The 27155-nt window shown below is 38.4% G+C and overlaps 1 protein-coding gene and 1 long non-coding RNA gene across 2 annotated transcripts in view; one reads left to right on the top strand and one right to left on the bottom strand.

Moving 5' to 3' along the window:
• MORC1 (MORC family CW-type zinc finger 1) overlaps positions 1-27155 on the bottom strand; it is a 172717-nt gene that overhangs the window by 142015 nt on the left and 3547 nt on the right. Inside the window, exons 2-8 of the mRNA XM_003261783.3 lie at positions 26989-27042; positions 23359-23393; positions 16463-16531; positions 13030-13120; positions 11980-12088; positions 7539-7698; positions 6068-6173 (exon numbers count right to left, since the gene is read on the bottom strand). Of these exons, the coding sequence (XP_003261831.2) occupies positions 6068-6173; positions 7539-7698; positions 11980-12088; positions 13030-13120; positions 16463-16531; positions 23359-23393; positions 26989-27042 (624 nt within the window). The remainder of the gene's footprint in view (positions 1-6067; positions 6174-7538; positions 7699-11979; positions 12089-13029; positions 13121-16462; positions 16532-23358; positions 23394-26988; positions 27043-27155) is intronic.
• Positions 14072-22950, top strand: LOC115832101. The gene is made up of 3 exons (XR_004027551.1): positions 14072-14175; positions 22374-22459; positions 22579-22950. It is a non-coding gene; the product is annotated as an uncharacterized LOC115832101 (long non-coding RNA).

Below are 27155 nucleotides of genomic sequence, written 5' to 3'. Positions count from 1 at the left end.
CCCCCACCCCACAACAGGCCCCGGTGTCTGATGTTCCCCTTCCTGTGTCCATGTGTTCTCATTGTTCAATTCTCACCTGTGAGTGAGAACATGTGGCATTTGGTTTTTTGTCCTTGCAATGGTTTGCTGAGAATGATGGTTTCCAGCTTCATCCATGTCCCTACAAAGGACATGAACTCATCATTTTTATGGCTGCATAGTATTCCACGGTGTGTATGTGCCACATTTTCTTAATCCAGTCTATCATTGTTGGACATTTAGGTTGGTTCCAAGTCTTTGCTATTGTGAATAGTGCTGCTATAAATGGAAGGAATTCTTTCAAACTCATTCCACAAGGCCAGCATTGCCCTGATACCAAAACCAGACAAATACAACCAAAAAGGAAAACTACAGGCCAATATCACTGATGAAGACAGATGTAAAAATCCTCAACAAAATACAAGCAAATCGAATTCATCAACACATTAAAAAGATCATTCATCTTTATCAAATGAGATTCATCCCAGGGATGGAAGGATGGTTGAACATATGCAAATAAATAAACACGAAACATCACATTAACAGAATCAAGGAGAAAACCATAGGATCATTTCAATTGATGATGAAAAATCATTTGATAAAATTTCAGATCCCTTTATGATAAAAACCCTTAACAAACTGTGTAAAGAAGTAACATACCTCTATATAATAAAAACTATGTATGATAAACACATAGTTAACATTATACTGAATGAGGAGAAATTGAAAGCCTTTCCTCTAAGATCTGAAATAACATAGGGACACTCACTGTCACCACTTTTATTCAGAATACTGGAAGTCCTGGCCATAGCAATTAGGCAAGAGAAAGAAATATGGGGCATTCAAACCAGAAAGAAAGAAGTCAAATTAGCCTTGTTTGAGAATGACGTGACCTTGTATTAAGAAAAAACTAAAGATACCACCAGCAAACTGTTAGAACTGATAAATGAATTCAGTAAAGTGGTAGAATACAAAAGCTGCATACAATTAGTAGCATTTCTATATGCCACCAGTAAACAGTCTAAAAAAGAAATCAAGAAAGCAATCCCATTTATAATAGCTACAAAGAATATAAAACACCTAGAAGTCAATTTAACCAAAGAAGTGAAAGATCTATACAAAGAAAATTATAAAATACTGATGAAAGAAATTGAAGAGAATGCAAAACATAATGCAAAGATATTCCTCACTCATGAATTGGAAGAATTAATGTTGTTGAATATTAAATACCACCCAAAGCAATTTACACATTCAATACAATATCAAAATACCAGTGGTATTCTTCACCGAAATAGAAAAACAATCCTAAAATTTATACGGAACCACAGAAGACACTCAATAGCCAAAGCAATCCTGAGCAAAAAGAACAAAGAACATCACACTACGTGACTTCAAAATACACTATGAAATTATAGTAACCAAATCAGCATGGTATTGGCATAAAAACAGACACAGAACAATGGAACAGAAGAAGACACAACCCAGATATAAATCCATGCTTTATGGCCAACTCATTTTTGACAAAGCCATCAAAAATGTGCAAAGGGGAAAGGACAGTTTCTTCCACAAATGGTGCTGGGAAAACTGAATATACATATGCAAAAGAATGAAACTAGACCCCTATCTCTCACCATATACAAACATCAAATCAAAATGGATTAAAGATTTAAATGTAAGACCAAAAACTATGAAACTACTAGAAAGCCAGTTAGAAAACATTGGGGAAACTCTCCAGGAAATTGATCTGAGCAAAGGGGTGTGTGTGTGTGTCTGTCTGTCTGTGTATGTGTCTGTGTATGTGTGTGTGTATGTCTGTCTATGTGTCTGTGTGTGTGTAAGAACTCAAAAGCGAAGGTAATTAAAAATAGACAAATGGCATTACATCAAGCTAAAAAGTTTCTGCAAAGAAGACAATCAACAAAGTGATGAGACAACCTGCAGAATAGGAGAAAATATTTGCAAACTATCCATCTGACAGAGGATTAATATCCAGAATATGTAACAAGCTCAAACAACTCAATGGCAAAATACCAAATAATCTAATTTTAAAATGGGCAAAAGACCTGAATAGACATTTCTCAAAAGACAACATACAAATAGCCAAAGGTATATGGAAAAATGCTCAACATCATTAATCATCAGAGAAATGTAAACCAAAACCACAATGAGATATCATCTCACCCCAATTAAAATGGCTTTTATCAAAAGACAGGGAATAATGGATACTGGTGAGGATGTGGAGAAAGGGGAACCCTTGGATGCTGTTGGTAGAAATGTAAATTAGTACAGCCATTTTGGAGAATAGCATGAAGGCTCCTCGAAAAACTAAAAATAGAACTACTATGAGATCCAGCAATTCCATTACTGGAAAGAAACTGAACCTATCAAAGAGATATCTGTATTCCCATGTTTATTGTAGCACTATTCACAATAGCCAAAATATGGAATCAACCTAAGTGCCCATAGTGGCTGAATGCATAAAGAAATGTTGTACATATACACAATAGAATACTATTCAGCCATAAAAAGTATGAATCCTGTCACTGTAGCAACATGGATGGAATTGGAGGTCATTACGTAAAGTAAAATAAGCCAAGCACAGAATGACTAATATAACATGTTCTCACTCATATGTAGGAGCTAAAAAGGTGGATCTCATTAAGATAGACAGTAGACTGGTAGTTACCAGAGGCAAGGTAATAGGGTGGAGATGAAGAAAGGTTGATTTAATGGGATGAAATATACAGTTAAAGGGAAGAAATAAGACCTACTGTTCAATAGATCAATAGGGTAACTATAGTTAACAATCATCTATGGTACAATTCAAAATAGCTAGAAGAGAAAAATTAGAATGTTTGTAGCATAAAGAAAAGAAATATTTAAGGGGACAAATATCTCAATTACCTCTATTTTAACTTTACAAATTATATGAATGTATGTGTATCTATTATCTACCAATGCACTTCTTTAAAGTTTTTTTTAAGTCGAGTTGATGGAGAAAGAAGGAGGTGTGTACAATTATAAAGGGTAATATAGGGGATATTTGTAGTGATGCATTGGTGGATTTGTATCAAACCTGATGGATTGTGTTCATGTCCTGGTTATCATATTGTACTTTAGTTTTGCAAAATGCCACCATTGAGGAAAATTACAACCACTTAACCCAGTAATATTATCTCTGAGAATCAATAGTAAATAAATTCTTGTCTAAGTGTCTAACAATTTAAGTATAAAGACTGACATTGTTCCCAAAAGTGAAAAATTAAAATCAACCTGAATGCCCATCAACAGAGAAGTACTGATGTACATGTGGACCATCCCTTATCTGAAACGCTTGGGATAGATATGTTTCAAATTTCTAATTTTTTTCAGATTTTGGTAAAATAACAACATTTGGGAAATCTGGGTGAAAGATACATGGGAATCTTCCGTATTATCTTTAAAACTTTGAAAAGTCAAATTATTTCAAAATTTTAAAAAGGGTAAGTTAAATCTAATATAAAGAGACAGATAATATCTAGAAGATAGATTTAAATCCCAAGTAGCAAAATAATTTCTACAGTAGAAGAGAGATTGGGGGAGCTGAGGTGGAGAATGAGGACATAATTTTATATTGCTTTACCTATTTATGAAAGTTTAAATATTTTTCAACAAGTTAATATTTGTAATACTAATTGAAGCTCCTCCCTTCATTCCCACTCCATCCTCTGCCCCTAAAATTAATGCCTCTTGAACAGGTGCTGAACCACCTGGCAAACAACAAGGGAGAGTGAGGTATACGAGAAGTAAAGAAAACTATTGATTGGTGGCCGGGCGCGGTGGCTCACGCCTGTAATCCCAGCACTTTGGGAGGCTGAGGTGGGTGGATCACAAGGTCAGGAGATCGAGACCATCCTGGCTAACACAGTGAAACCCCGTCTCTACTAAAAAATATAAAAAATTAGCTGGGCGAGGTGGCGGGCGCCTGTAGTAGTCCCAGCTACTTGGGAGGCTGAGACAGGAGAATTGCTTGAACCCAGGAGGCAGAGGTTGCAGTGAGCCAAGATGGCACCACTGCACTCCAGCCTGGGCAACAGGGTGAGACTCCATCTAAAAAAAAAAAAAAATCTATGTTCTAAGTTTAAAGGGAGCTTGGGAGTGATGGGGAGGAGACAGTAGGTCAAAATCAACAATGAAGTGGAATTAAGGGCAAATCTTTTACAGAAGAAAACTACAGAGGCACTGCTACCCCCCAGGAGGTGGTGATGCCATCCCTTCTTGGCACCATCACGGTACTCATGTCAGACGCCATGAAATGTATAGCATCCTCGGTTCAGAAATTATGAATCCTCTTTACACCGATTCTTCCTTATAAAATCCTAGCCCTGTCTTTAAAGGCTTTTCTTGTGATTAAACTAAAAAAAAAAAATTGCTGAACAACAAATTAGAAAATCCAGTGTGATCTATGTGCCAAAGTGAAAGTGTACATGTTTTAGGTCTGATTCATTTTCTTTATTGTGTAATTAACTGTCTAAATGGCTAGAGCAGCTCTGGCTTCATTACACGACCTGGAAACAGCAAGAACATCTTTCCAAAGATGTAGCTGTCAAATTATCCCTCTAATAATGTATTGTTTTCTAATGCCGGTGTAGAAATGCCAAGGCACTCTGACAGATAACTGTTTCAAAATGCTTTTAAATAGCATGAAATATCGGTTTTGGAACCAGCTGGCAACCAAAAGGGCAGAGGCAGCAGGAAAAGGGGAAGATAGTAATGGAGATGCTGAAAATTCTGGGACTCCTTTCTGACACTGGCATATTAATGCTGGCACAGGGGTTCCCAGCATTTGTGGAACAGCCATTAGGCTGAATATTTTTTTCCAAAAGAAAAAAAATCCCTCCATTTATGTGTATATTAGGAATTCCACATGTTGGAATATGAGAAAAAACACACATCAGAAATAAGGAGAAAAGATCATCTAAAAGCATGTTATCACACAGTTATTTGCCAACTGTGGAAAGAAATTTCTAAATTTCACCTCATTGGGAAAAGCAAAAGAAGTTCTCTGTAACTTAACATGTCTACTTGGGTCTTAACACCTTAGTCTAAAAACATATGGTAGCTACTGGCCACCTGTGGCTATTGGGCATTAGTCCAAATTCATATGTGCTGTATGTTGCAAAACACACACACTGGATTCAAAGACTTTGTATTAAAAAAGGAATATAAAATATCATCAACATTTTTCATATTGAAATTTAAAAGACAATATTTTAGATATATCGGATTAAATAAAATCATTATTAAAATTAATTTCACCTATTCTTTTTACTTTTCTTAACATGGCTACTAGAAAATTTAAGGTTAAATATGTCCCTCGTTGTGGCTTTCATTATATTTCTATTGTACAACACTGAAATACAAAATAAATCACACTGGATTAAATTACCTTTACAATCTATTCTAGCTGTAGTGTTCTGAGACTAAAAAACTGCAGGCTCAAGCTAAGTTTTAAGTAACAATGTTATTTTAGAGAAACCTAGCTTTTGTTCCTATTTCATTCTTTCTCCACACTTTTTCATGCAGAAAATAGTGATAAAATTGCCACTTGGTCATATTCCTTTTTGCTTCACATTATCCTGATGTCTGTCCATTTTTAATGATCTGTAATGAATAATAAACTCTGCAGGTTTTTTTCAGTTTTAATATCTATAAATTAGGAGTCAAGGTATTAGAAAGCTTTAGAAGTCTTATATTCCAGTGGTCCCTAACATGCTGGCACCTCTGAATTATTTGAAAAAGACTGATTCCTAGGCTTGATATTTGGACATTCTGACTCAGTAGGTCAAGATGAGGCCCCAGATCCTGCACTTCTCAAGAAACATCCCAGGGCACTCTGAGGCTTAAAGTTTGGAAACCACTGGCCTAGCCCAACTTTATTGGTAACTAGGGTAAGATGAATTGCCCCAATGCTAAAGCCCAGTGACCTCAGACCTGGAGCCAGGACACAAGGCTCCTAACTCTAGCTCACCACCATTGTTGAAAAACATTCTGTCAAACACACACATACTCCTCCAGAGCTCCAGCCATCAGTATATCTTCTTTGTCAGTTTTAACATCCAACTCTGGTTCTCCATTAAGCAGAAGCTTCAAGTTATAAATAACCAGCAAAGTACCTGGTAGAAAAATAGATGTTTGACTTGTCAGTATTTTAAATACACTAGATGCTAGTCATTGTGCTATCATTTCATCTATGGAACTGAGTCTGCCATAAAATTTTCTTTTGTACTTCAGTAAATAGTATGTTTGGCTAAGTCTTTGGCTAAGCCAAGATATGTCTTATAGCAAGTTTCACTCCCTGCCAAAGAGTGCTGAGTTTCTACAGTATGGTGCCTCTTATTACTATTCAATTCATCACAAGTCTTTCCATGTGGATTTTTAAACTTTGGCACTCTTTTCATAATTTGCATTATGAAATTTGGTAAGAGCCTGAGCCAAGCTTGTGTTATAGGTAAAGCTCTAACTGGTAGTACTGAATTTAACATACATAAAAACAAAGAAGGGTTTTTAAATATTGTACAAATAAGAAGTATTGTTTTCATACACTATAACAGGTGTCGGTAAATTTTTTCCATAAAGGGCCAGATAGTAAATATTTTAGGCTTTGCGGGCCATACGGTCTCTGTCGCAACTATTCACAATGCAGCTCTGCCACTGAAGCATGAAAGCAGCAATGGAGAATACATAAATGAATGAGTGTGGTTGCGTTCCAATAAATCTTTACTTACAAGAACAGGTATGGGGCCACATTTGACCCGAGACCATAATTTCCTGACCCTTGCTCCAAGGCATGGTTAACAAAAAAAGTCCAAATTATTTCCAGTTGATTATGATACAAAGTCAAACAGGATCATTAGAGAAATTAAGAGGACAACTAATTATACTTTTTGGTAGTTCTTAAACACAAGGGAGAATAGCATAGTAGCTAAGAACATGGGCTAAATGGCTGTGTCTAAATCCTGGATCAACTGTTTCAGTAGACACAGTGCATTCGACATGCTGAACAGAAAGTTGGTGGAGGTGGAAAGAACGGGGAAAAGATCTGTTAATCTGGAGAAGAATGTCTGCAATGCTTTTGCTAACTTTTTGCCACAGAGACATTAATTTATTATTTTATAAGTTGCTAACTCTTACATACCTGTTATCACCCTATCTCAAATGATGCAATAAGTGTCTCCTAACTTTGCTATCTAGTGCAGAGACTGTGGAGTCCCCGTGGTCACAGCCTATAGCATCCTCTTCTCACCCAGTTTCACCAAGCTCATGCAAGTACACATCCTTCTCCCAGTGTCTGGGATTTACAGTAATTTATGTTTGGATGCTCTTAAGACAAAGCTCATATGGATAAAATAAATGACCGTCCCCAGTGTGAATCCACATGAGATTATAAGAACAAACAAAATGAAAATATATGTACAGTGTCTTTGATAAGACACTGAAAACAAATACTTCCATCGAATTCAGAGTTTTGATGATCTTACCACATTTTCCATAGATCACATCAAACTGCTGCATCAATTCTGCTTCAGTTTTAAATGGGGAGTATTTATAAATTATGGATAATTCCACTGCAAATTTCTGGGGATCATCTGTGACAGATTCTCTGGTTCTTATTAACCACGAGGGCATTGGAACTACAACCTATTAAAAAAAAACACATCAATTTATTATGAAATACACAAAAAACATTATTCGTTTGTCCTATCTATTTCATTCCACTCTTCATCTAGACAAATTACAAAACACTAAGTTAAAAGTTCATTTTCCTCCTATAATCTAGTTGTATAAGAGACACATAACAAATGTGTATAGACAGGATTGTATTTTAAAATACTCCATTGTGGAATATGGAAACAGATGGAGTGTACTTCAACTCCCTCTTGAAGGGTAGAATGGCAGAGGAAACAACAGAATCAGCATTTTAAAAGTTGAAAAGCAGATGACAGCACACGAAAGAAAAGCAATCTAAAGCCCAAGCCAGAAAGAAGAGCCAGCCTGATTTGCAATTCAGAATTCCTACACTGAAATTCTCAGGGACTGATGGCAGGAGTTAACTCTAGAGTTGGGGTAGGGGCAGAAGAGAACTAGAAGTAGCATCTAGATCCCCATCAGCAACAGCTCCTCCTCAACCCCAGGGTCTGGATATTTATTCCCTGGAAAGAGTATAACAATGGATTTCTAGACTGGAAGACATACCACGCACTGCTGTTGGGGGCACCTTACCGAGATTAGATAGACCGAGTGAAAGTATACTTAGCAGATGCTGAGAACCTCAGATCTCATCTCCCATTTGTCTCCCAAAAGCTGACAGGTAGGGCTGTAGGCAGAAGACTAGGAGTCTTCCTTGAAAAATCTGACCAACCCAGAAGGAAAGACACAAAGACAATTACATTAAGGATTCCCCAATAAAAAAAAAAGTTCAGTTAGATCACATTATTGTGACAGTCATAGCAGCCAGGTCCCACTCACACTCTCAGAGCTTGCACTCATCATTTTATTGGACTTATCTTTAAAGTATTCAGGAGTAACGGCCATCTAAGAAAAGCCTCTAATATGATAATAGAGAACAAACAATTATAAACAAAGTAACTCAGTGAAAACAGAAACCATAAAAAGATGAAAATTTCAACAGGGCAAAAATCAGTTATTGTTAATATCTTCAGAGTTATAAGAGAAAATACTGTATCCATGAAACGAGAATGAGATATTCTTGAAAAAGAAACATTCAGAGAATAAGAAAGACTTCTTGGAAACTAGGAATATGATTACAGAAAAAAATTCAGTGAAAGTGTCAGAGGTGTTTGAATCAGAGTGACTCCATCTTGAACAGGGGCTGGGTCAAATAAGGCTGCGACCTACCAGGCTGCATTTTCATGTTAGGCATTCTTAGTCACAGGATGGGATAGGAGGTGGGCACAAGATACAGGTCACAAAGACCCTGCTGACCCAGCTTCACTAAGAAGCTGGCCAAATCCCACCAAAACCAAGATGGTGACCTCTGGTCATCCTCACTGCTCATTATATGCTAATTATAATGTATCAGCATGCTAAAAGGCACCCCCACCAGTGCCATGACAGTTTACAAGTGCCATGGGAATGTCAGGAAGTTGCCTTATATGGTCTAAAAATGGGAGGAAACCTCAGTTCCTGGAATTGCCCACCCTATTCCTGGAAAACTCATGAATAATCAACCCCTCATTTAGCATATATAATCAAGAAGTAACCATAAGTATACTCAGTTGAGCAGCCCAGGCCGCTGCTCTGCCTATGGAGTAATCATTCTCTTATTCCTTTACTTTTTTCTTAATAAACTTGCTTTCACTTCACTCTATGAACTCGCCTTGAATTCCTTCTTGCATGAGGTCCAAGAACTCTCTCTCGGGGTCTGGATCAGACCCCTTTCTGGTAACAAAAGGGTTCACAAATAAATATTAGAACATCTCCCAGAAAATAAAACAAAAATAAAAAACTCAGAAAACAGGAAAGAAAGGCTAAGAAAATTAGAGAACCATTTCCAGGATACAATAGCTAAAAAACAGGAGTTACAAAAGGATAGAAAAGAGAATATGAATAGAGAAGAAAATCATCAGCTATTACAAGAAACTATCCCAGAATTGAAGAATATGAGTTTCCAAATCAAAAAGACTCAACAAGTGACCAGCACAATGGGTGTAAATAGACCACGCAAAGGCAAAACATTGAAATCAGAATACTGAGACAAAGAAGATTCTTTTGACCTTCAAAGATAAAGGCAAACAAACAAACAAACAAAAAACAAATGGGTCACATATAAGATTAAGTAATTAAATGGCTTGAGACTTCTCAATAACAACACTAGAAACTAGATAATGAAGCAAAACCTTTGAAATCCTGAAGGAAAATAAATTCCAACCCAGAAATAATACCAAGCCCAACTACCATTAAGTGTTAGGGTAGAATAAAAACCTTTTAAGGCATGTGAGGTCTCCAGATATTTTGCCCCCTATGTTCCTTTGCTCAAGAAGTCACTGGAGAACATGCTGTACCAAGGAGACAGAGCAAGTTTTGGAAGAAGACGTGAGATCTAGGATCTCAGAGATGACACAGAAGAGAGGGGAAGGGAATCACCAAGATGAGGGCAAGGGCAGATCCCAGGATGGCAGATGAACACCACCATGGAAGCAGGAGTGTGAGCTGCAGCACAGGAGAAAGCCCTGAGCAGACTTTATCAGGAAGATGGGACTGAGAGGACAGCACTTTGAGACTGGGGTTAACACAGTGACACGAACACAGAAAACCAAGCAAATATTCAGTGACAGTAATACACATAAAAAACTAAGCAGTCAGTGATTAATTTTAGGGGAAATAAGTTGTACATGAAAAGGAAAAATAATAGTTGATGACTTGGTATAATTTGAACAGTGTTTATAAAGTCTTATAAAGTAAATACTGAATATTGTCATAACTAAAATCACAATAAAGCTATGTTGAGGGTGGGGGATGAGAAGACTATGATTATATGACAGAAGCAGAGAAAAAAGGTAGGTAAATCCTCTTTTGTAGTGGGAGGTTAATAGATAATGTCTAGACAAAATCAAGAAGTAGCAATACAACCATGATATTTAGAGATACACAGGTAAATATCAAAAGAACAGGCCATTTATTTTTATTTTTATTTTTTTGAGACAGGGTCTCACTATGTTGCTCAGGCTGGCCTCAAACTACTGGGCTCAAGTGATCCTCCCTCTTCAGCCTCCCGAGAAGCTGGGACTACAGATGCACTCCACCATGCCCAGCTAGAACTTGTTAATATTGTTGTAAGAGGTTGTCTCTGTGGAAGTAGAAATGGGAAGTGGTTGCTGTTTTCAGCTTTTTTTTTAAAAGGGAATGGCCCATTTTAAGAAAGCTATAATTAAGGGTTAGCCCAATTTTCCATGCCCTTTACACACACAACATGCAACATAAATGCTTACAGCATCACTTTTCCTCAGGTCAGGCTCCCACACGGCTTACTCCTTTTTACCTGCAGACTGCTCCTGTCACCCAACCCCACCCACTGGCAGTCTCACCGTCCCACACCGTCCATCCAAACTCCTCATGCATCTCCAGGTCTGAGACTTGCTGGGGCCATTACTCTCCAGTACCAGCTTTTCCAGCTGCAAGCTGTACTCTCTCCATAAAACCCTCATTGGGCACTCAAGGCCCTCTAATCTCTCCATCCATATCACTGCTTTTGATAATCTGGTAACAGCAGCCACACAGACTCATTGAGGAGCATTCTTTTTAAATACCCTCACTTTTTTATCCAATTCATATGTGTCTACCTTATTTTGTGATAAAGCTGAAGACTCTTAGATGGCCATATGACCTTCTGCTTCTTTTCTACCTTCATAGAGTGTATCCAGTACTAGGCAGAGAATAGTTCCTCAACATGTATTTGTTATACTGAATTATAACTGATAGCCATAATAATAAAACTCAGGCACTGGTAATTAATAAAATGCCTCTGGATCAGCAAATGAAGTTGAAATTATGGTCACCAGAGTTACAGTTTTAAGTCTATTTTGCATCCAATTTCTTTACATTTTGTATTCCAAGTCTTTGACTCCAATATTTTTATTTTTAAAATGATAATCCATTTATGGCATATATGGTGGAAAGATTTTGCAGGTTTCTTCTAAAAAGCTCATCATGTCTAAGGGAGCCTCTTACTTTGGGAGATTTGAGCACATAGATAATAAAAATGAAGTTCTCAGGAAAGGGTCAAGAGGACAGGTCTTTGATGTCCCCAGAATGTCTTGATACCTTCTCTCCATTTCCCAAACACATTCCTAAGTTTCTAAATCATATCAGAAATAACCCATGACAAGACTTCACCTCCTGAGAGAGTAAATGAAAGCAACATCATTGCTATGAGAACAGAAGGAAAACTTCAACTCTTACCTCACTAAGACTTTCTTTTTCACAGAATGTCTGAGAAAAAAACACACAGGTCATCGTTTCTTCCTTCTTCGTAAAAAGAATAAAGTCTTTTCCAATTCTCATGGACCCACTATATTAAAAATGAAGAACATCATGTTTTACATCTCAAATACTAAAAAGGAAGAAACAGGCAGGCTGTTATCACTGTGTACCGTGACAGTATGTTCTTTCCAACACTGTTCTGCTGACTCATCATCAAGAGGGTACAATTTTTTTTTTTTTTTTCAAAGTAAAGCAGAAGAATTTGAACTAAGCCAGCTCCACACTCTTGCTTGAGGTTTGGCTGCAGGGGAAAAGGTCCATTCAGGGCTCAAAAGAATAATCATCTGTCTCAGGCAGGAGCCGTACAAGTGAGCCTCATGTCCTGACCTTTCAATGCAGCATACTAAAAAAAAGAGCTCCAGACACAGCACCTAGGTTAAAATATGCTTTGGGAAACAACAGAACATAGAGCTAAAGTCCAGGAGTACCGCTTCAGGAATCTTTGAAAGAGGATTCACCTTATTATTTGGGAGAATTAACTTAAAATGTTGTAAAGATAAAAGTCAGTTATGGGCCGGGCATGGTGGCTCATGCCTGTAATTCCAGCGCTTTGGGAGGCCGAGGCAGGCTGATTACTTGAGGTCAGGATTTCGAGACTAGCCTGGCCAACATGGTGAAACCCTGTCTCTACAAAAATACAAAAATTAGCTGAGCATGGTGGCTCACGCCCGTAATCCCAGCTGCTCAGGAGGCTGAGGCAGGAGAATCGCTTGAACCCGGGAGGCGGAGGCTGCAGTGAGCCGAGATCGTACCACTGCACTCCAGCCGGGGTGACAGAGTGAGAATCTGTCTCAAAAAAAAAAAAAAAGTCAGTTTTGTATATGGAGATTCCAACACAAAGTAGGTCACCCTTGCCTCAAGTTTATATTTTTTAAAGCTTTACATGCCTGCATCCTTCTGTGTAAATTGCTTTATAAACAGTGTTCCCAGTATCAGTAATACATGTCTTAAGAGAAGAAAAATTCTCACCTTTTAAGACCATTGCCATATTGCCCTATGAACTTCATGGTTGACAGCCGTTTTTTGGATCGTCCAAAGTAAATGATGTCTGAAGCTTCCTCTGTAATTGACAGTGACTTTTAAGGTGGTTAGGAAGACTCTTTGACACTGGCCTGAGGCCCAGTTGTCAGGATCTCACATTCCTCAGAACATCAGGGCAAACCCATAACTCTTGGGTCAGCCCAGAGACAAGGATTTTCATCAGAATCCATAGTCTCTGACAAGGGTCTTAGTGGTATTACAGTCAGCCCAAGGTACGGCAGGCTCCACATTCCTAGACTCAACTAATCTTGGACTGAAAATATTCAGAAAAAAATAAATTGCATCTGGACTGACCATGTACAGACTTTTTTTCGTCGTTACTCTCTAAACAACAAAGTATAACAACTATTTAATAGCATTTACACTGCGTTGGGCATTATAAGGAATCTGGAGAAGATTTAAAGTATACAGGAGGATATTTATAAGTTATATGGAAATACCGTGCCATCTTGTTTGCACAGCTTTTGGTATCCTATCCTAGAAAGGTCCTGGAATCAATACCCTACAGATACTAAGAAACAACTGTATACTGAAAGAGATGAGACAGACCTAACCATGCGGCCTTAGGTAGAGTTTAAAAGTCTGAGCCTTAATTTCCATGTGCTGTGAGAGGGAACTACGTAATACTTACATCACGGTGTTGCTGATGAAGATAAATGAAATAAGTGAAATGAGATGATGCATTTGTGAAATACTGAACACAAAACTTGGCACTTGGTGGGTGTTACCAAATTATAAGTGTTATAATTATTTGTACCACTAGTAATTTCCCCATGAATTTAGCCCTTAACCAGGCCCACGTGAGATAAGAGGGGCAGGATGGCCTCTGCTCTGATACTACCTGGGAAAGAAGGCTAATCATTTCAGACGTTCCAAGTCATTCTCCTGACCTCTCCAGCTATTCTGGAGTTCTAGACAGCAATCCTCTGGACTTCAGAATATATTAATACCAACCTCCAGGACCAAGAATGTTCTTCTTACTGGCCTACCTGAATACATGCTGAAGAATTGTCCCGAGGACCCTGTGTCAGTCTGGGTACAGACATGCTATAGTTCAGTGGCACATGGTATGAGGTGTGTAAAAGCCACCAACCATTCTGCTTCTCTGAAACTAACTGGACCTCCTATGATGTGTTCCTATGAGGGGTTAGGCATTAGGTAAGGATATCCATAATGACAATATTAGCTAACACTTATTGATTGTTTAGTACATGCTAGGTACTATGTTGTAAACTTACATGCACAGCTTATTTAATATTTATAACAAAACAAGAAAGGTATTATTATTATGACCTGCATGTCACAGATGAGCAAATGTAAGTCTAAGGAGTTTAAAAAACCTGCCCAAGGTCACAGAGCTGATAGAAGGTACAGCTAGGATTATAACCCAAAGTTGTAAGTCTTGGTACAGACATGGTATAGCTCTGAACCAAATCCCATATGTTCCATTACACACTACATGAACTCACGTACATGGTTGCCAGGTTCTGAGCATGGGAATAAACCACTGAACAGGCCGGGCATGGCTCCTGCCTTGGACAACATTGTGTCGTGGTAGGAGAAACAGACTGAAAGTAAACTAATAAACAAGATCATTTCTGACTGAGAGTATTAAGTGAAGAAAACAAAACCAGGGTAATGTGATAGAGAATTAACAGGAATGTGGCCTGCAGACAGAATGATCAGGGAAGGCCACTGGCAGATGGTTAACAGGAGATGGATTCAAATGATGAGGGGTCAGCTATGTGTGGGTGGAATGTTCTAAGCGAGGAAGTGGGAAGAACAAGAAAAGGCCAAAGAGGTGAATAGGGCCAAATAATGTAAGGCCTTGGAAGAGATGCTGAGAGAACAAATTGTATTAAGTAATGCAAAACCACTGAGGGTTTTCAGCAGGAAAATGATATGATAAAATGTACATTAAAAGAAAGAAAATTACTCAGGATGCTGTGTGGGGAATGGACTGTAAAGGGGCAAGACTAGAGAATTTTTTAAAAACTCGGAAAGCACTGTAGTCGTTTTCTATGGGTCAAGATTGATCTAGCTCCGTTTGAACAAGGGATAGATTCTACTTTTAGTCATCTTCCTTCTACTTTATTACTACTTGATGCTACTATGTAATTGAAGTGTGAGTTCCTTCTGAAGGTCTGAATATCCGTCACTTGTCTGTGTTTCAAACATTTTGTTCATGACCCATATAAAAAGAGTTGCTTCTTTTCATAAGGAATTCCCTTAGAATATATCACATATATTCTGTCATTTATTTTAGGAATTCAAAAAAAAATGAACTTAATATTCAGGCTAGAAGTGAAAAATTACTTTTTTCAGCATGCGTTTTTTCTGTTGTTGTTATAAACTCTTCTTTCTCATTTTAACAATAAAAGACCAAGAATACTTTTAATCAAAATGACCTGGAAAAATCAAAATTATCTGAAGTCAGAACAAAACTTGGTGAAATAGTCTTTCTAAACTTGCTAATACTCTTCAACTATTCAGACCAAGGGGAAACTTCAGAGCCGAAATAAGATATTTGCCGTACCTCATATTCTCAGCTTCTATCAGCAAATCAATATTTAAGCATACTGATGCATCCTTTCCTCAGTTGTGGAACTGACCATATTACTTGAACTCTCTCACCATTTTTTAAATCGAGCAGTCAAAAACACTGGCTTGTGGAACACACCGTGTTTAAAGAATTCAGGAATACAATATCTAAAACAACCCAATGCCCTCACATGGAATCACATTTCAATTTCACAGCACACAGACACTGTATACCCATAATGTGCTGGCTTTGTGCTAACCTTGAATATACAAAGATAAGTCATGAAATATATTGTAGATGTATTCTTTATGATGGGAACATTCATTTGAAGCAAGTAAATCTTTCAAAATGCAGAGGAATAAACAAGGCTAAAAACAAGGAGAGGAAATCTCTACCTCACGGTTAAGCAAAATTAAAAATAGCCTAAAGGCACAGGAAACTGCCTGGGGCTCTCACAAGCAATACCTAAAGGATGAGCTAAAAACAATCTAAAAACAATCTCAGAGTCCATTCAGTGACTATTTGTTTTCCATTCATTCCCAGATGCTTATTTCTTACAATCAGTAACATTTGCCTTTCATTTTTCTGACAATATTAATATACATTTACTTTTTGTCTTGGTTTAGATGGTTACAATAAATTTACTCTGCCAGCTGGGATACTTAAACCTAAAAAGTTCAACAAAAAGTCTGGGGCTTATTTTCCTTAATAGCTCCATACCTGTTTTTGCATAGATAACTCAATGTATTTTTATTTATTTTGTAGGTTTTCAGACTGTTTCCTTTAACAGCCAGTTAGGTATCTAGATAATTAACTTACCAGGGCTCATGCCACATCCATCATCCAGGAAACACAACGTGAATCCCCCCTGCAGTTTTTCATTATCCACTGTAAGAGAAAGCAGTTATTACTAATAAATATCGGGCTTAATTTGTTAGTCAGAAAGTTATGCTGCTAGAATAATTATTCGTCTTCCTCCAATGCAGCCACAGAGTGACAGAGTTATGGCACAAAGATGGAGCCTAGAGTGGAGTCTTGGCTACAGCTTCACAAGAAACTGCAGGGGAAAAATAATCATGCAACATAAAGGCTTTAAATTAACACAAAACATCTACATGTGAAAAAATTATGTATACAGCAGGACATGTTCTGTTCTGCAACTGGACTATCCTTTAAATGTCAGGCATTTCCTCTCTGTGGGGAGGGAAAAAGGTAAATGGTGAAGTGACCCCAGGATCCTTTGCTCAAACTGACCAACCTTTGTGCCCTTCCACCAAAGCACAACTATAAAATAAATCTAGGCCATTCTTATTAAATCCATCAGGCTCCCTTCTAAGTAGTTAATTCCCATAAGAGCCATTTGTGAGTGTGTCTTCATGGGAGCAAATATTTACCTCTTGAAGACGCATTTAATTTTTGAAAATGGCTAAGTTCAGATAAGAAATCAATTAGGATGATTTAAAGATACCACTAAATTACATAATATAATCTTTGGTTTACAAAAATGTTGGAGGTAGGCTGGGTGTGGTGACTCATGCCTGTAATCGCAGAACTTTGGGAGGCTAAGGAAAGAGGATCACTTGAGGCCAGGGGTTCAAGACCAGCCTGCCCAAGGTAGTAAGACTTTGTCTCTAAAATAAATAAATAAATAAATAAAGTTAAAGCTGTAACTAAAACTAATGAGACTAATTTTAGTGCCCAGTTTGTAAACTGGCCCTGAAAATAATTTCAGTAGTTGGACATATGAGTTCTAGCACATTTCTCTTTCTTAAATGAGTGTTATTCAGGAACAATTTATGCACAATAAACTGCACATGTTTGAAGTGCACAATTTGACAAATTTTAACACACACACACACACGTATGAAATCATAATCACAATCACAGCAGTGAACATATCCACACCTCAAATGTTTCCTCCTGACCCTTTGTAAACCCTCCCTTAGGACCCTTCCATGTCCCATCACCCTCACCTTACCCTCAAGCAATCACTGATATGCTTTCTGTCCCCATAGATTCATTTCCAGAACATTTATTAAGTCAACTTCTCTGTTCAAAAGTCACTTAGAGACTGGATGTGGTAGCTCACACCTGTAATCCCAGCACTTTGGGAGGCCAAGGAGGGAGGATGGCTTGAGCCCAGGAGTTCAAGACCAGCCTGGCCAACATAGTGAGACCTTATGGCCACTAAAAATTAAAAATAAAAAAATAGGCTGGGCACGGTGGCTCATGCCTGTAATCCCAGCACTTCGGGAGGCCAAGGTGGGCGGATCACAAGGTCAAGAGATTGAAACCATCCTGGCCAACATGGTGAAACCCTGTCTCTACTAAAAATACAAAAATTAGCTGGGTGTGGTGGCGCGTGCCTGTAGTCCCAGCTACTCTGGAGGCTGAGGCAGGAGAATCACTTGAACCTGGGAGGCATAGGTTGCAGTGAGCCAAGATCACACCACTGCACTCCAGCCTGGGTGACAGAGCGAAACTCCATCTCAAAAAAAATAGCCAGGCATGGTGGCACATGCCTCTAGTCTTGGCTACTTGGGAGGCTGGAACAGGAGGATCACTTGAGCCTAGGACTTCAAGTTTGCAGTGAGCTATGATCACGCCACTGCACTCCAGCCTGGGAAACAGAGAGAGACCCTGTCTCAAAAAAAAAAAAAAAAAAAAGTCACCTAGAATTAAGATTTTAAAAAGTAAATAAGTTTCAAGATAGCCCATGAATACATATTTATAAAACATACTTAATCTTTCTGGGCTTATAATTTCATGGTGATGTGCCCACTTCTAATCCCCCCCTTCTCTCTAATTTACTTATTTGTCTATAAACTTTTAGGATCTGGCCTACCATTTCATTTTCCCAGTGCCTTCTCTCTACCTAGTCCTCTGGCCTGCTTACCTCAACTTCTGTGTCAGGATATTCCTCCTCTCCCCCTTTAAGGTACTTGTTCTGTTTAGTCCTCCCTCTAAGGCTGATATTTCCTCACTGTTCAATGAGGGGAATCCAACTCTGTTGAGTTCTCTGCATAAGGCAGTAGCTCTCAATCTTGGTTGCACATTGAAATCAACTAGAGATATTCTAATGTAACTGGTCTTGGATAGGGTTCAGAAATTGGTATTTTCTCGTAAAATCTCCCTCAGTTATTCTAACGTTCATCCAGGATTGGGAATCACCCGATGCAAAACCAGGTTCAGCCTCGAGCAGCTCTGCATAATAGCCACAGCTGATTTGCACTTCTTTGTAAATATTTCTCCTGGAAGGAGCTTGCAGAAAGAAGGGTATTCCTTCAGGAAATGGCTGAGAAAGACCAAAGATTCTCAGCAGACATATACTACAGTACATCCCTTTTTTGTAAATCCGTATTAGGAATTGGAGACAAACAAGTATAGCCTCCAAATTTAATACTCCCCCATTATCCACTCTGAAACCTGGCCTTGTTTATTTCAATTCCTTAAAACTATGAATTTCAGGTATATTTTATCACCTGTGAATTACACATGTCCAAAACAAAACAAACACAAACGTTAGACTTTCTCCTCCTCCTTGTTACCTGTTCAATAAATGGTATCACCCTGCCCCTAAGCTTCAGCTGTCCAAGTCAAAACCTCAGGATCATCATTATGTTCTCCATCTCCTCACCCCTCACACGGGCAACTATCTGGTCCTCTCGATTTCACTGCCTTAATGACTCCCATTTGACCACTTTCTCTATCCCCAGTGTACTGTCTGGTTTCAGGAAACCACCATCTCTTTTCTGGATCACAACAGCGCCCTACCTTCTTGCTCTGCCTACAGTCACAGGGTGCAGCCAGTCTTCGTCAGTCGTGCATTTCACTGCTCTCCTGCTTAAAACCTCTCCATGGCTTCCCACTGCTCTCAGGATAAAATCCAACCACCTAACAAATCTTGTTTGCCCTCCACGACAGGGCCATCGGGATAACTCTCCAAGCTCATTTCTTGTCTTCCCCTCACCTGCCCATACTGCCACCTTCCACTCCTGCATAAATACTCCCCTTGAACAAATCTTAAACATCTCAAACATTTTTTCTACATTCTCTCCATATTCCAGTTGCTGCAAATAATGCCCTTCCACCCTTTCCATGCTTCACTCACCAGACAAATGACTATTTTCTCTTTCAATTAGTTCATATCAGACTTCTTTTAGGAAGCCTTTCCTAATCCTTCCATGTCATTAGTGCCCATAATTAATGACCCCTTTATCTGTTTTCCTACCTTTGTAGTATATTAAAATACCCGTTCGTATATCTATTTGTCTTTTGGGCCAATGGTTCCTACACTTTTTTGGAACACAGTTACCTCAGAGATATGATGAAAGTTATGGGCCCTCTACCCACCAAAGTACAGCTACACACTACATTTTTCATGGGCTCCACACTAAAATGCCAGTTCCTTAAAGAGTGTAAACGCAGCACCTAGTCTAGTGCCTGGCATTTAGTAAGCACTCAAAAAAAGTACCAAATGCATATCCATGTTTACTGGAACTAATACACACAAACATATAAAACACCATGGGAAACATATTTCATTTGAATTTTGTAGCCTTCAAATTAATTAGTTGACAGAAATTTAAGATTGACAATAATTCAAGGCCACAGTATATAATCTGAAAACTAGTCCAATCTTAGATTAACTTTGTATCCCCAGAATAATCCTATGTATTGATACATAAGCATTGTCCCTGCTTTTTTTAATCCATTTTTTTTAAGAAAATCAGTTTGCTAGGTTGATAGCCATATGATGGCTTGTCTCAATAAAAAATGAACAGGTAAATCAATAAAAACATGAATAGGTAATTTTAAGCCAAACTGAACTATAAGTTCAGTTTTTCACCAAATATACATAAACACAAAAAAGAAGTAAGTGCCAGCCATGCCCGGTGGCTCATGCCTGTAATCCCAGCACTTTGGGAGGCTGAGGCAGAGGGAATCACTTGAGGTCAGGAGTTTGAGACCAGCCTGGCCAACATGATGAAATCCCGTCTCTACTAAAAATACAAAAATTAGCCAGGTGTGTGCCTGTAATCCCAGCTACTGGAAAGGCAGAGGAAGGAGAATTGCTTGAACCTGGGAAGCAGAGGTTGCAATGAGCCGAGATGGTGCCACTGCACTCCAGCCTGGGCAACAGAGTGAGACTCCATCTCAAAAAAAAAAAAGTGCCAGTTTAATCTCAACTTGGTCAAGATCTTCTTTTGTTTGTTTATGATGATAAACTGAGTACTTAGAGAAAGTAGAGTGAAATAAACACTCATTCTCTGCTGGTCTCCAGTCACAAACCCCAAAGAATATAATGCATGGATTCTGATTGCATTTGTTGTATTTTGTGACTATGGATAAGTCTTCTCAACCCTCCATCAATTGTGCATGTGCTCTGAATGAAATGCAGCTTACATCTGTCCCTCCTCCTCCATTTCTAGTACTATTGCCCTATTATAATTCTCATGAAATCTTGCCTAGGTAATTCACATAGCCATACCTCCCTGCTATCCTTGCTTTCATACTTCTCCAGATTCTCTTGTAAGGTATTTCTGGAATGAGTATCTTTCCTTAAAAAAGAAAAGAGCTTGGCCAGGCGCGGTGGCTCACGCCTGTAACCTCAGCACTTTGGGAGGCCGAGGCGGGTGGATCATGAGGTCAGGAGATCAAGACCATCATCCTAGCTAACATGGTGAAACCCCGTCTCTACTAAAAATACAAAATAAAATTAGCCGGGCGTGGTGGCGGGCACCTGTAGTCCCAGCTACTCGGTAGGCTGAGGCAGGAGAATGGCGTGAACCCGGAGGGCAGAGCTTGCAGTGAGCCGAGCTCGCGCCACTGCACTCCAGCCTGGACGACAGAGCGAGACTCTGTCTCAAAAAAAAAAAAAAAAAGAGCACATGTCTACTTAGAAAACTGACACTGCTCAAAGTTCTTCAGTGGTCCACTGACTGCAGAAAAAACCTTAGTATGGTATTGAAGATGCTCATTCATTTGGTTCTGACGCTCAGTGCGAGTCAACCGAGCCTCAGCATTGTTCCCTGAGTGCTTTTTCACCAGGTATCTGTGTGGCTCCCTCCCTTACATCATTCAGGTCTTTGCTGGTGTGTTAGCTATTTAAAGAAACCTTCTTAGACCACCCATGAAAAGCTGTATACCCCTTCCATGGCTCTCTGTTCTCTTATCCTGCTTTATTTTTTTCCCTTTTAGCACTTATCATTGCCTTGTATTTACGTATTTGTTCATTTCTGTATTGTCTGTCTCTCCCCATTAGGATACATGTTCTGGGGGGACATAGACCTCAACATTTTGCTCAGTGCACTATCCCCAGCACCTAGAATAATAGATAACAAATTATTACTGAATAAATTAATGAATCTGTGAACTAGCCTATTTCCATTTGTTTTCTCATAATTATTACCTAGACAGGAATATTCTTTTCTTCCTGGAGTATCTGACAAAAATCACATCCACATTTCAAGCTCTAGCCCCTTAATATGAGGCATAATTTCTTCTTTCTCTGTGTTCCCACCATACTCTGAGTCTCTCCTATGCAAGAGTGTTCATCCTATTTTACTCTATTGGATATGGAAGGGAAGATGACTTTTTCTCACTAGAAAGGCCCTATTCTATGCCTTCACTCACTTTTCCCCTGTGGAGGTGAGCTCACTCACCTACTGGTCACTTAGGGAAGAATAAACTGGGGAGGCTCAGTTCTGACCCTGCATTTTCCTCCTAGGAGAGAGCTGCCTGCAGAGCGTGTGAGTCCTGATCCCTTGTCCCAGGGCAGATGAGTTTCAGAGGAAGCCCAACTCCACTGGGCGGGTGAGTCCACGTGATCCCGGGGTCTGACCTGCAAGTCCATTTGCTCTCTCACACTAAGCTACATACTCCAGCCTAACATTTATCAGCAATAAAGGCTGACTCTTTTTTTATTTCTCAAGTTTTTCAGGACCTGGAGAGGAGAAGGAGATGAAGAGTGTCATTTATTGTTTCCTCAGTGATCTCAAGAGGTCCACGTCTATCTCCCTCATGAAGCATAAGCACTCCTCTGGCTCAGAACACTCAGTTAACTGAGGTGCTTTTTAAACAGAGATATGGATTTAGATCATGGAGCATATCCTCTCACCTGTGACCAGTAGCCAATATTGCAGAACAGCTGACAGAAATGTGGTAGGGATGCCGCGTGACTACCTGGGCATTACTCTACAGAGCTGGATCACAGAACCTAACTTCATTAGCATCATAGTCTAATGAGATAACTAATGAGTGCAATAAATACTTGATGACTACGAATAAAGTCAGCAAAGAAAACAGATTTGGTTTGGATTTTCTAGCCCTCATACCGCACATTCACGTACACACTTTAAAACTACTAAGTTGGGAATGATGTATGCTTAATTATGAATAACCATTAATTTAATATACTTTTTAAAAATAAAACTGTTTCTCATGGCAGGCAAACTGAGTGCTCCAAATCACTCTGATACATTCACAAAACTCTGGAAGACCTAATTTTGTAAATGGGTTCTTTAGCACACAATTTGACTCTCAGAGTATACCTTCCTCACCCTGGCTCCCCACAGAGTCACTGTACCCACAAAGCACTTAGATTACATTAAAATTCTATAGAATGTGGTTTTATTTCATGAAATAAAATACAAGCAAAATAACTACAGGCTTTCCATTAGAAGAAAATAAAAGAAGAAAGCAAATCTGCTCACCTGAAAAGACATCAAGTCTTTCAGCCCCTGCATCTCTGGAAACAATATAAAAATATTATTGCTTCAATATGAATTGCTTACATAAGGTATAACTTATTGTCAGATATCAAACAATACAAAAATCCACTTAAATTGCTTCAAAATCAATTTCTAAAATGTTTCACTGTGCTATTATATCATAAGACCTATGATTAGTCATAATTTGAGAATATGAAAAAGACTGCAACTCAGAAATGTGAAAGAAGAGATGGAATTTAGTGGGAATTACACAAAAAACTAATAAAATGGATATAATTTTTTTAAAAAAAACAACAAAAAAAGCTGGCTGGCAAATAATCCAGAAGTCATGGAATGTTTTTCATATTTTAGTTCAAAAAAAAAGAAAAATCAAATTACTAGGTAATAGTTTACTATAAGAAGACATTTTAAAGAACATACACGGAAGGAAAGAAATCAAAATGTTAATAGGAGTTTTCTCTATGTTAGAGGTTGGAAAACTGTAGCCACGGACCAAAATGGCCCATCAACCGTTTGTAAATAAAGTGTTATTGGAACACAATCATGCCCATTCATTACATAGTATCTAAGGTTGCCTCAGCACTACAGTGGCAGAGTTGAGTAGTTTCAAAGGAGACCCCATATCCCACAGAGGTGAAAATATTTACTATCTGGTCTTTTACAGAAAAGGATGATGACTCCTCTTCTAGGTGATAAGAGTACTGATGAACATTGTTTTAAAAAAAATTCTCTATTTTCTAAAACTCACAGATATTATTTTTGTATTTTTTTACAATTTTTTTTTACAATTATTTTTAAAGTAAAATTTTTAATAGAAAAGGAGAAAGGGCCAGAAGATTCTGGCTTCAGTATCAAGGGTGTGAGAGAAAGGAGGAAGGCATAGGCAAGGAAGACTTAGCTGATGAGGAGGAAGGTAAGTTAAGGTGGGGAAGACTCTAAAAGGAAGCTCAGTGCAACAACAGCAACTACGTAACTCTAGTGGGGAAACCTGAGGGTCTCTCAAAAGTTCCATCAGTTCTAAACCCAAAACTACCCCAGACAAATCTGAGTAGGTACACTGTACTTGCTCCACAGGCCTAGAAGTTAGTCCCATATAGCTCCTTCCTCTAGCCAATTGCTGCTTTTCAGCCCTCCCAATATAGACAATCTGGAGTTACCATTGCCATTTCTGGAGCACCTCTGATGTATCAAGCAAGCACTGAATGATGTATTTTTGAAAATTCTCTTCCAGTCCTTACTACAGTTCCGTAACACATAGGTATCAATATCTCCATTATACAATCATGCATTACACAATGTACCATGTACACAATAAATGCTTAAAAAATGCCACTGTACTGAAATGAAAGTTTTTAAAGAGACAGTTTTTCCTGCAGTATTTCCATGGATTAAGGCATAAAATAATTCTCCTTTATCATATATTAAGACATTTTATAATGATCTTTGTTCTTTAGCCCAGGATACTTCCTCTCCGAAGAGCTACTGTATTAGGAAGAGGGCCCCAACAAATCCTTCCTATATCATCACATATTCTTCTCCTCTCTCTACAATATTTTTTTAATGTCTTTCAGTTCTAATTTTTAAAACTACAGGAAATCATTAAAATATTGAATACAATGATATAAAAGAATTTATTAGAATAACATGGGGACTTCATAAAGCTCTCCTTCATAAGACCAACTGAGTATCTTAAGTCTGTTAAATAGCTTCTTTTGATGTCAAATACTAGCATCTAAGCAGTGGTGGGAAACTCAAATGTCCATGAAGAAAGAGGGACTGAAGGGTTGAGGCTGTCCACGGGGGAAAACTGGAAATGAGGCAAAGCTGAAGGCACAGGCTGGTCCCAAGAGAGCACCTGCTACTCACCCTAGCCCCTGATCCCGTGGAGGAATGTGGCCTTGAGGTTGCTACTTCTCCTAATCTTTCAAGGAAGGCAGAGGGGGCCCAAATTTTTTATCTGGTATCTCCAATATCTTAAACCTTATAAACAATTCCTTTTTTCTCCCTTCCTTTTCTTTATAAACACTGTGCAAACTTTCACTATGAGCCAAACACACATAAGACAGGCTGGACCTGGTCAAGGGGCTGCCAGCTTACAAATGCTGCTCTAAGAATTGGTTTATCGATCACATTTCTCTCAGTCCCCTGAGTCTGAAGTCAATCTTTCTTTCCCAATCAACCTCTACTGCATAAACTGTTTCTATTGTTCTACTTCTTCTACGTTCTGATTTTACTTGTCCTCTTTCGTTGAATGAATGAAAGAAACAACTTCAAAGGAGAAAAGACAGTTGGAAAAATAGACAAATGTGTTCTTTCAGACTTGCAGATGTCAAGTTGCTGAAAGTGGGCCCATTCAGTAGGAGGCAGCACCAATGACATAGGAGGAGCCTTGCTTCCAAGCTTTGAGCAGCAGCAACAGTAGCAACCCTAAGCTCCTTTAGGGAAACTAATCAGAAGTGTTTATCTGTCTTGGCTTCATCCTTATTAGCTCCTTCCAAGCTGAGTTCATGGCTCTGAACAACAGACTTTATTCTTTTTCTCTACTTCCCTCCCTTTTTATGATTCCATTAGCTCAACAGAGAGAGTTTCCTAAAAGGAGGAGATAACGACTTTCTACTTAGTGCTGGGCAGGAATTTCTGGATGGCTGGTTAATTGACTACACTTTGTGGTCACACTCTCAGAAGGGTCATCTCCCATCTAAGGCAAAAAATGGGGAACAAATGCAAAAAAAGCTAAAATACTGTTATCAACCAGTGGCAGGGAATTTAGGCTCCTACTGAGATCCTTGATCTAACAACTGCATATTACTTCCTGGATGGACTTTGCTTTCTGAGGAAAAGGTAGGAAAAATTCTTCTGTTATAGGTAATACCAATATAAAACACGTCAAATGCTTTATTCAATTCAACTAAAAAAAAAAAAAAAAAGAAGCCCTTCACAAGCTCCCACAAATACACTACAGAGTAGAACTTAAATTGTCTAAGGGGTTCCTTAATCATTAATACCTTTATTGGAGACAGTAAAATGTGGCAGTGAGATTCTGCAGCCAGACTGCTCTAATTTGAATGCCAGCTCTGCCAAATATGAATTATGTGACTCTGAATAAATCATCTAATCTCTCTATGCATCAATTTCCACATATGTAGAACTAGGATATTAATTCCCATCTCAGAGTGTAGATGTAAGGATGCATGACATAATGCTCATATATAAAGTGTTTATGTATGTCTGATACACAGTAAGAGATCAACAAGTTAGCTATTTTCTTAACTATACAATTTGCTTCAACGCAGACTTCAATAAATGCCCAAATCCAAGACAAGTATACACTGACATATAATTCAAAAAATATCTAAACGAATATGTACTATTAAATGGTTATTAACATAAAAACAGACTTCAAGTTTGATCATAAATTAAAATTAAATAAAGGTGAATAATTATTTCTCTCAACTATCCTTTTTCCTAGAATACCTTGATTTTATAGGAAATCAAGTCACAAAACATTCCAGATGGGAAAATATGACATGATCTTTTTATCTTCCCAGGTAACTAGACCAGAGTTATGTCATGAAATTCCCTCAATAACTGTTGTTCACAGGTAAACCTTACCTTGCATTGTCCAGCAATTCAGCCAGTGCTCCAAAAAGGAAACTGTGAGTGGTGCTGATGAAGAAATAAAGAGAAAACAAAAAGTTAAACCAGGTGTGTAATCAATGTAAAAGCTTTATGATTCTTGCAGACAAATGTTCTCCAGTTCCAGACATCTAGTGAATTAA

The sequence above is a fragment of the Nomascus leucogenys genome, chromosome 21, assembly GCF_006542625.1.
Source record: "Nomascus leucogenys isolate Asia chromosome 21, Asia_NLE_v1, whole genome shotgun sequence".
Classification (NCBI taxonomy): Eukaryota; Metazoa; Chordata; class Mammalia; order Primates; family Hylobatidae; genus Nomascus; species Nomascus leucogenys.
Note: the sequence above shows the minus strand (reverse complement) of the source record. Positions and strands in the feature narration are given on the sequence as shown.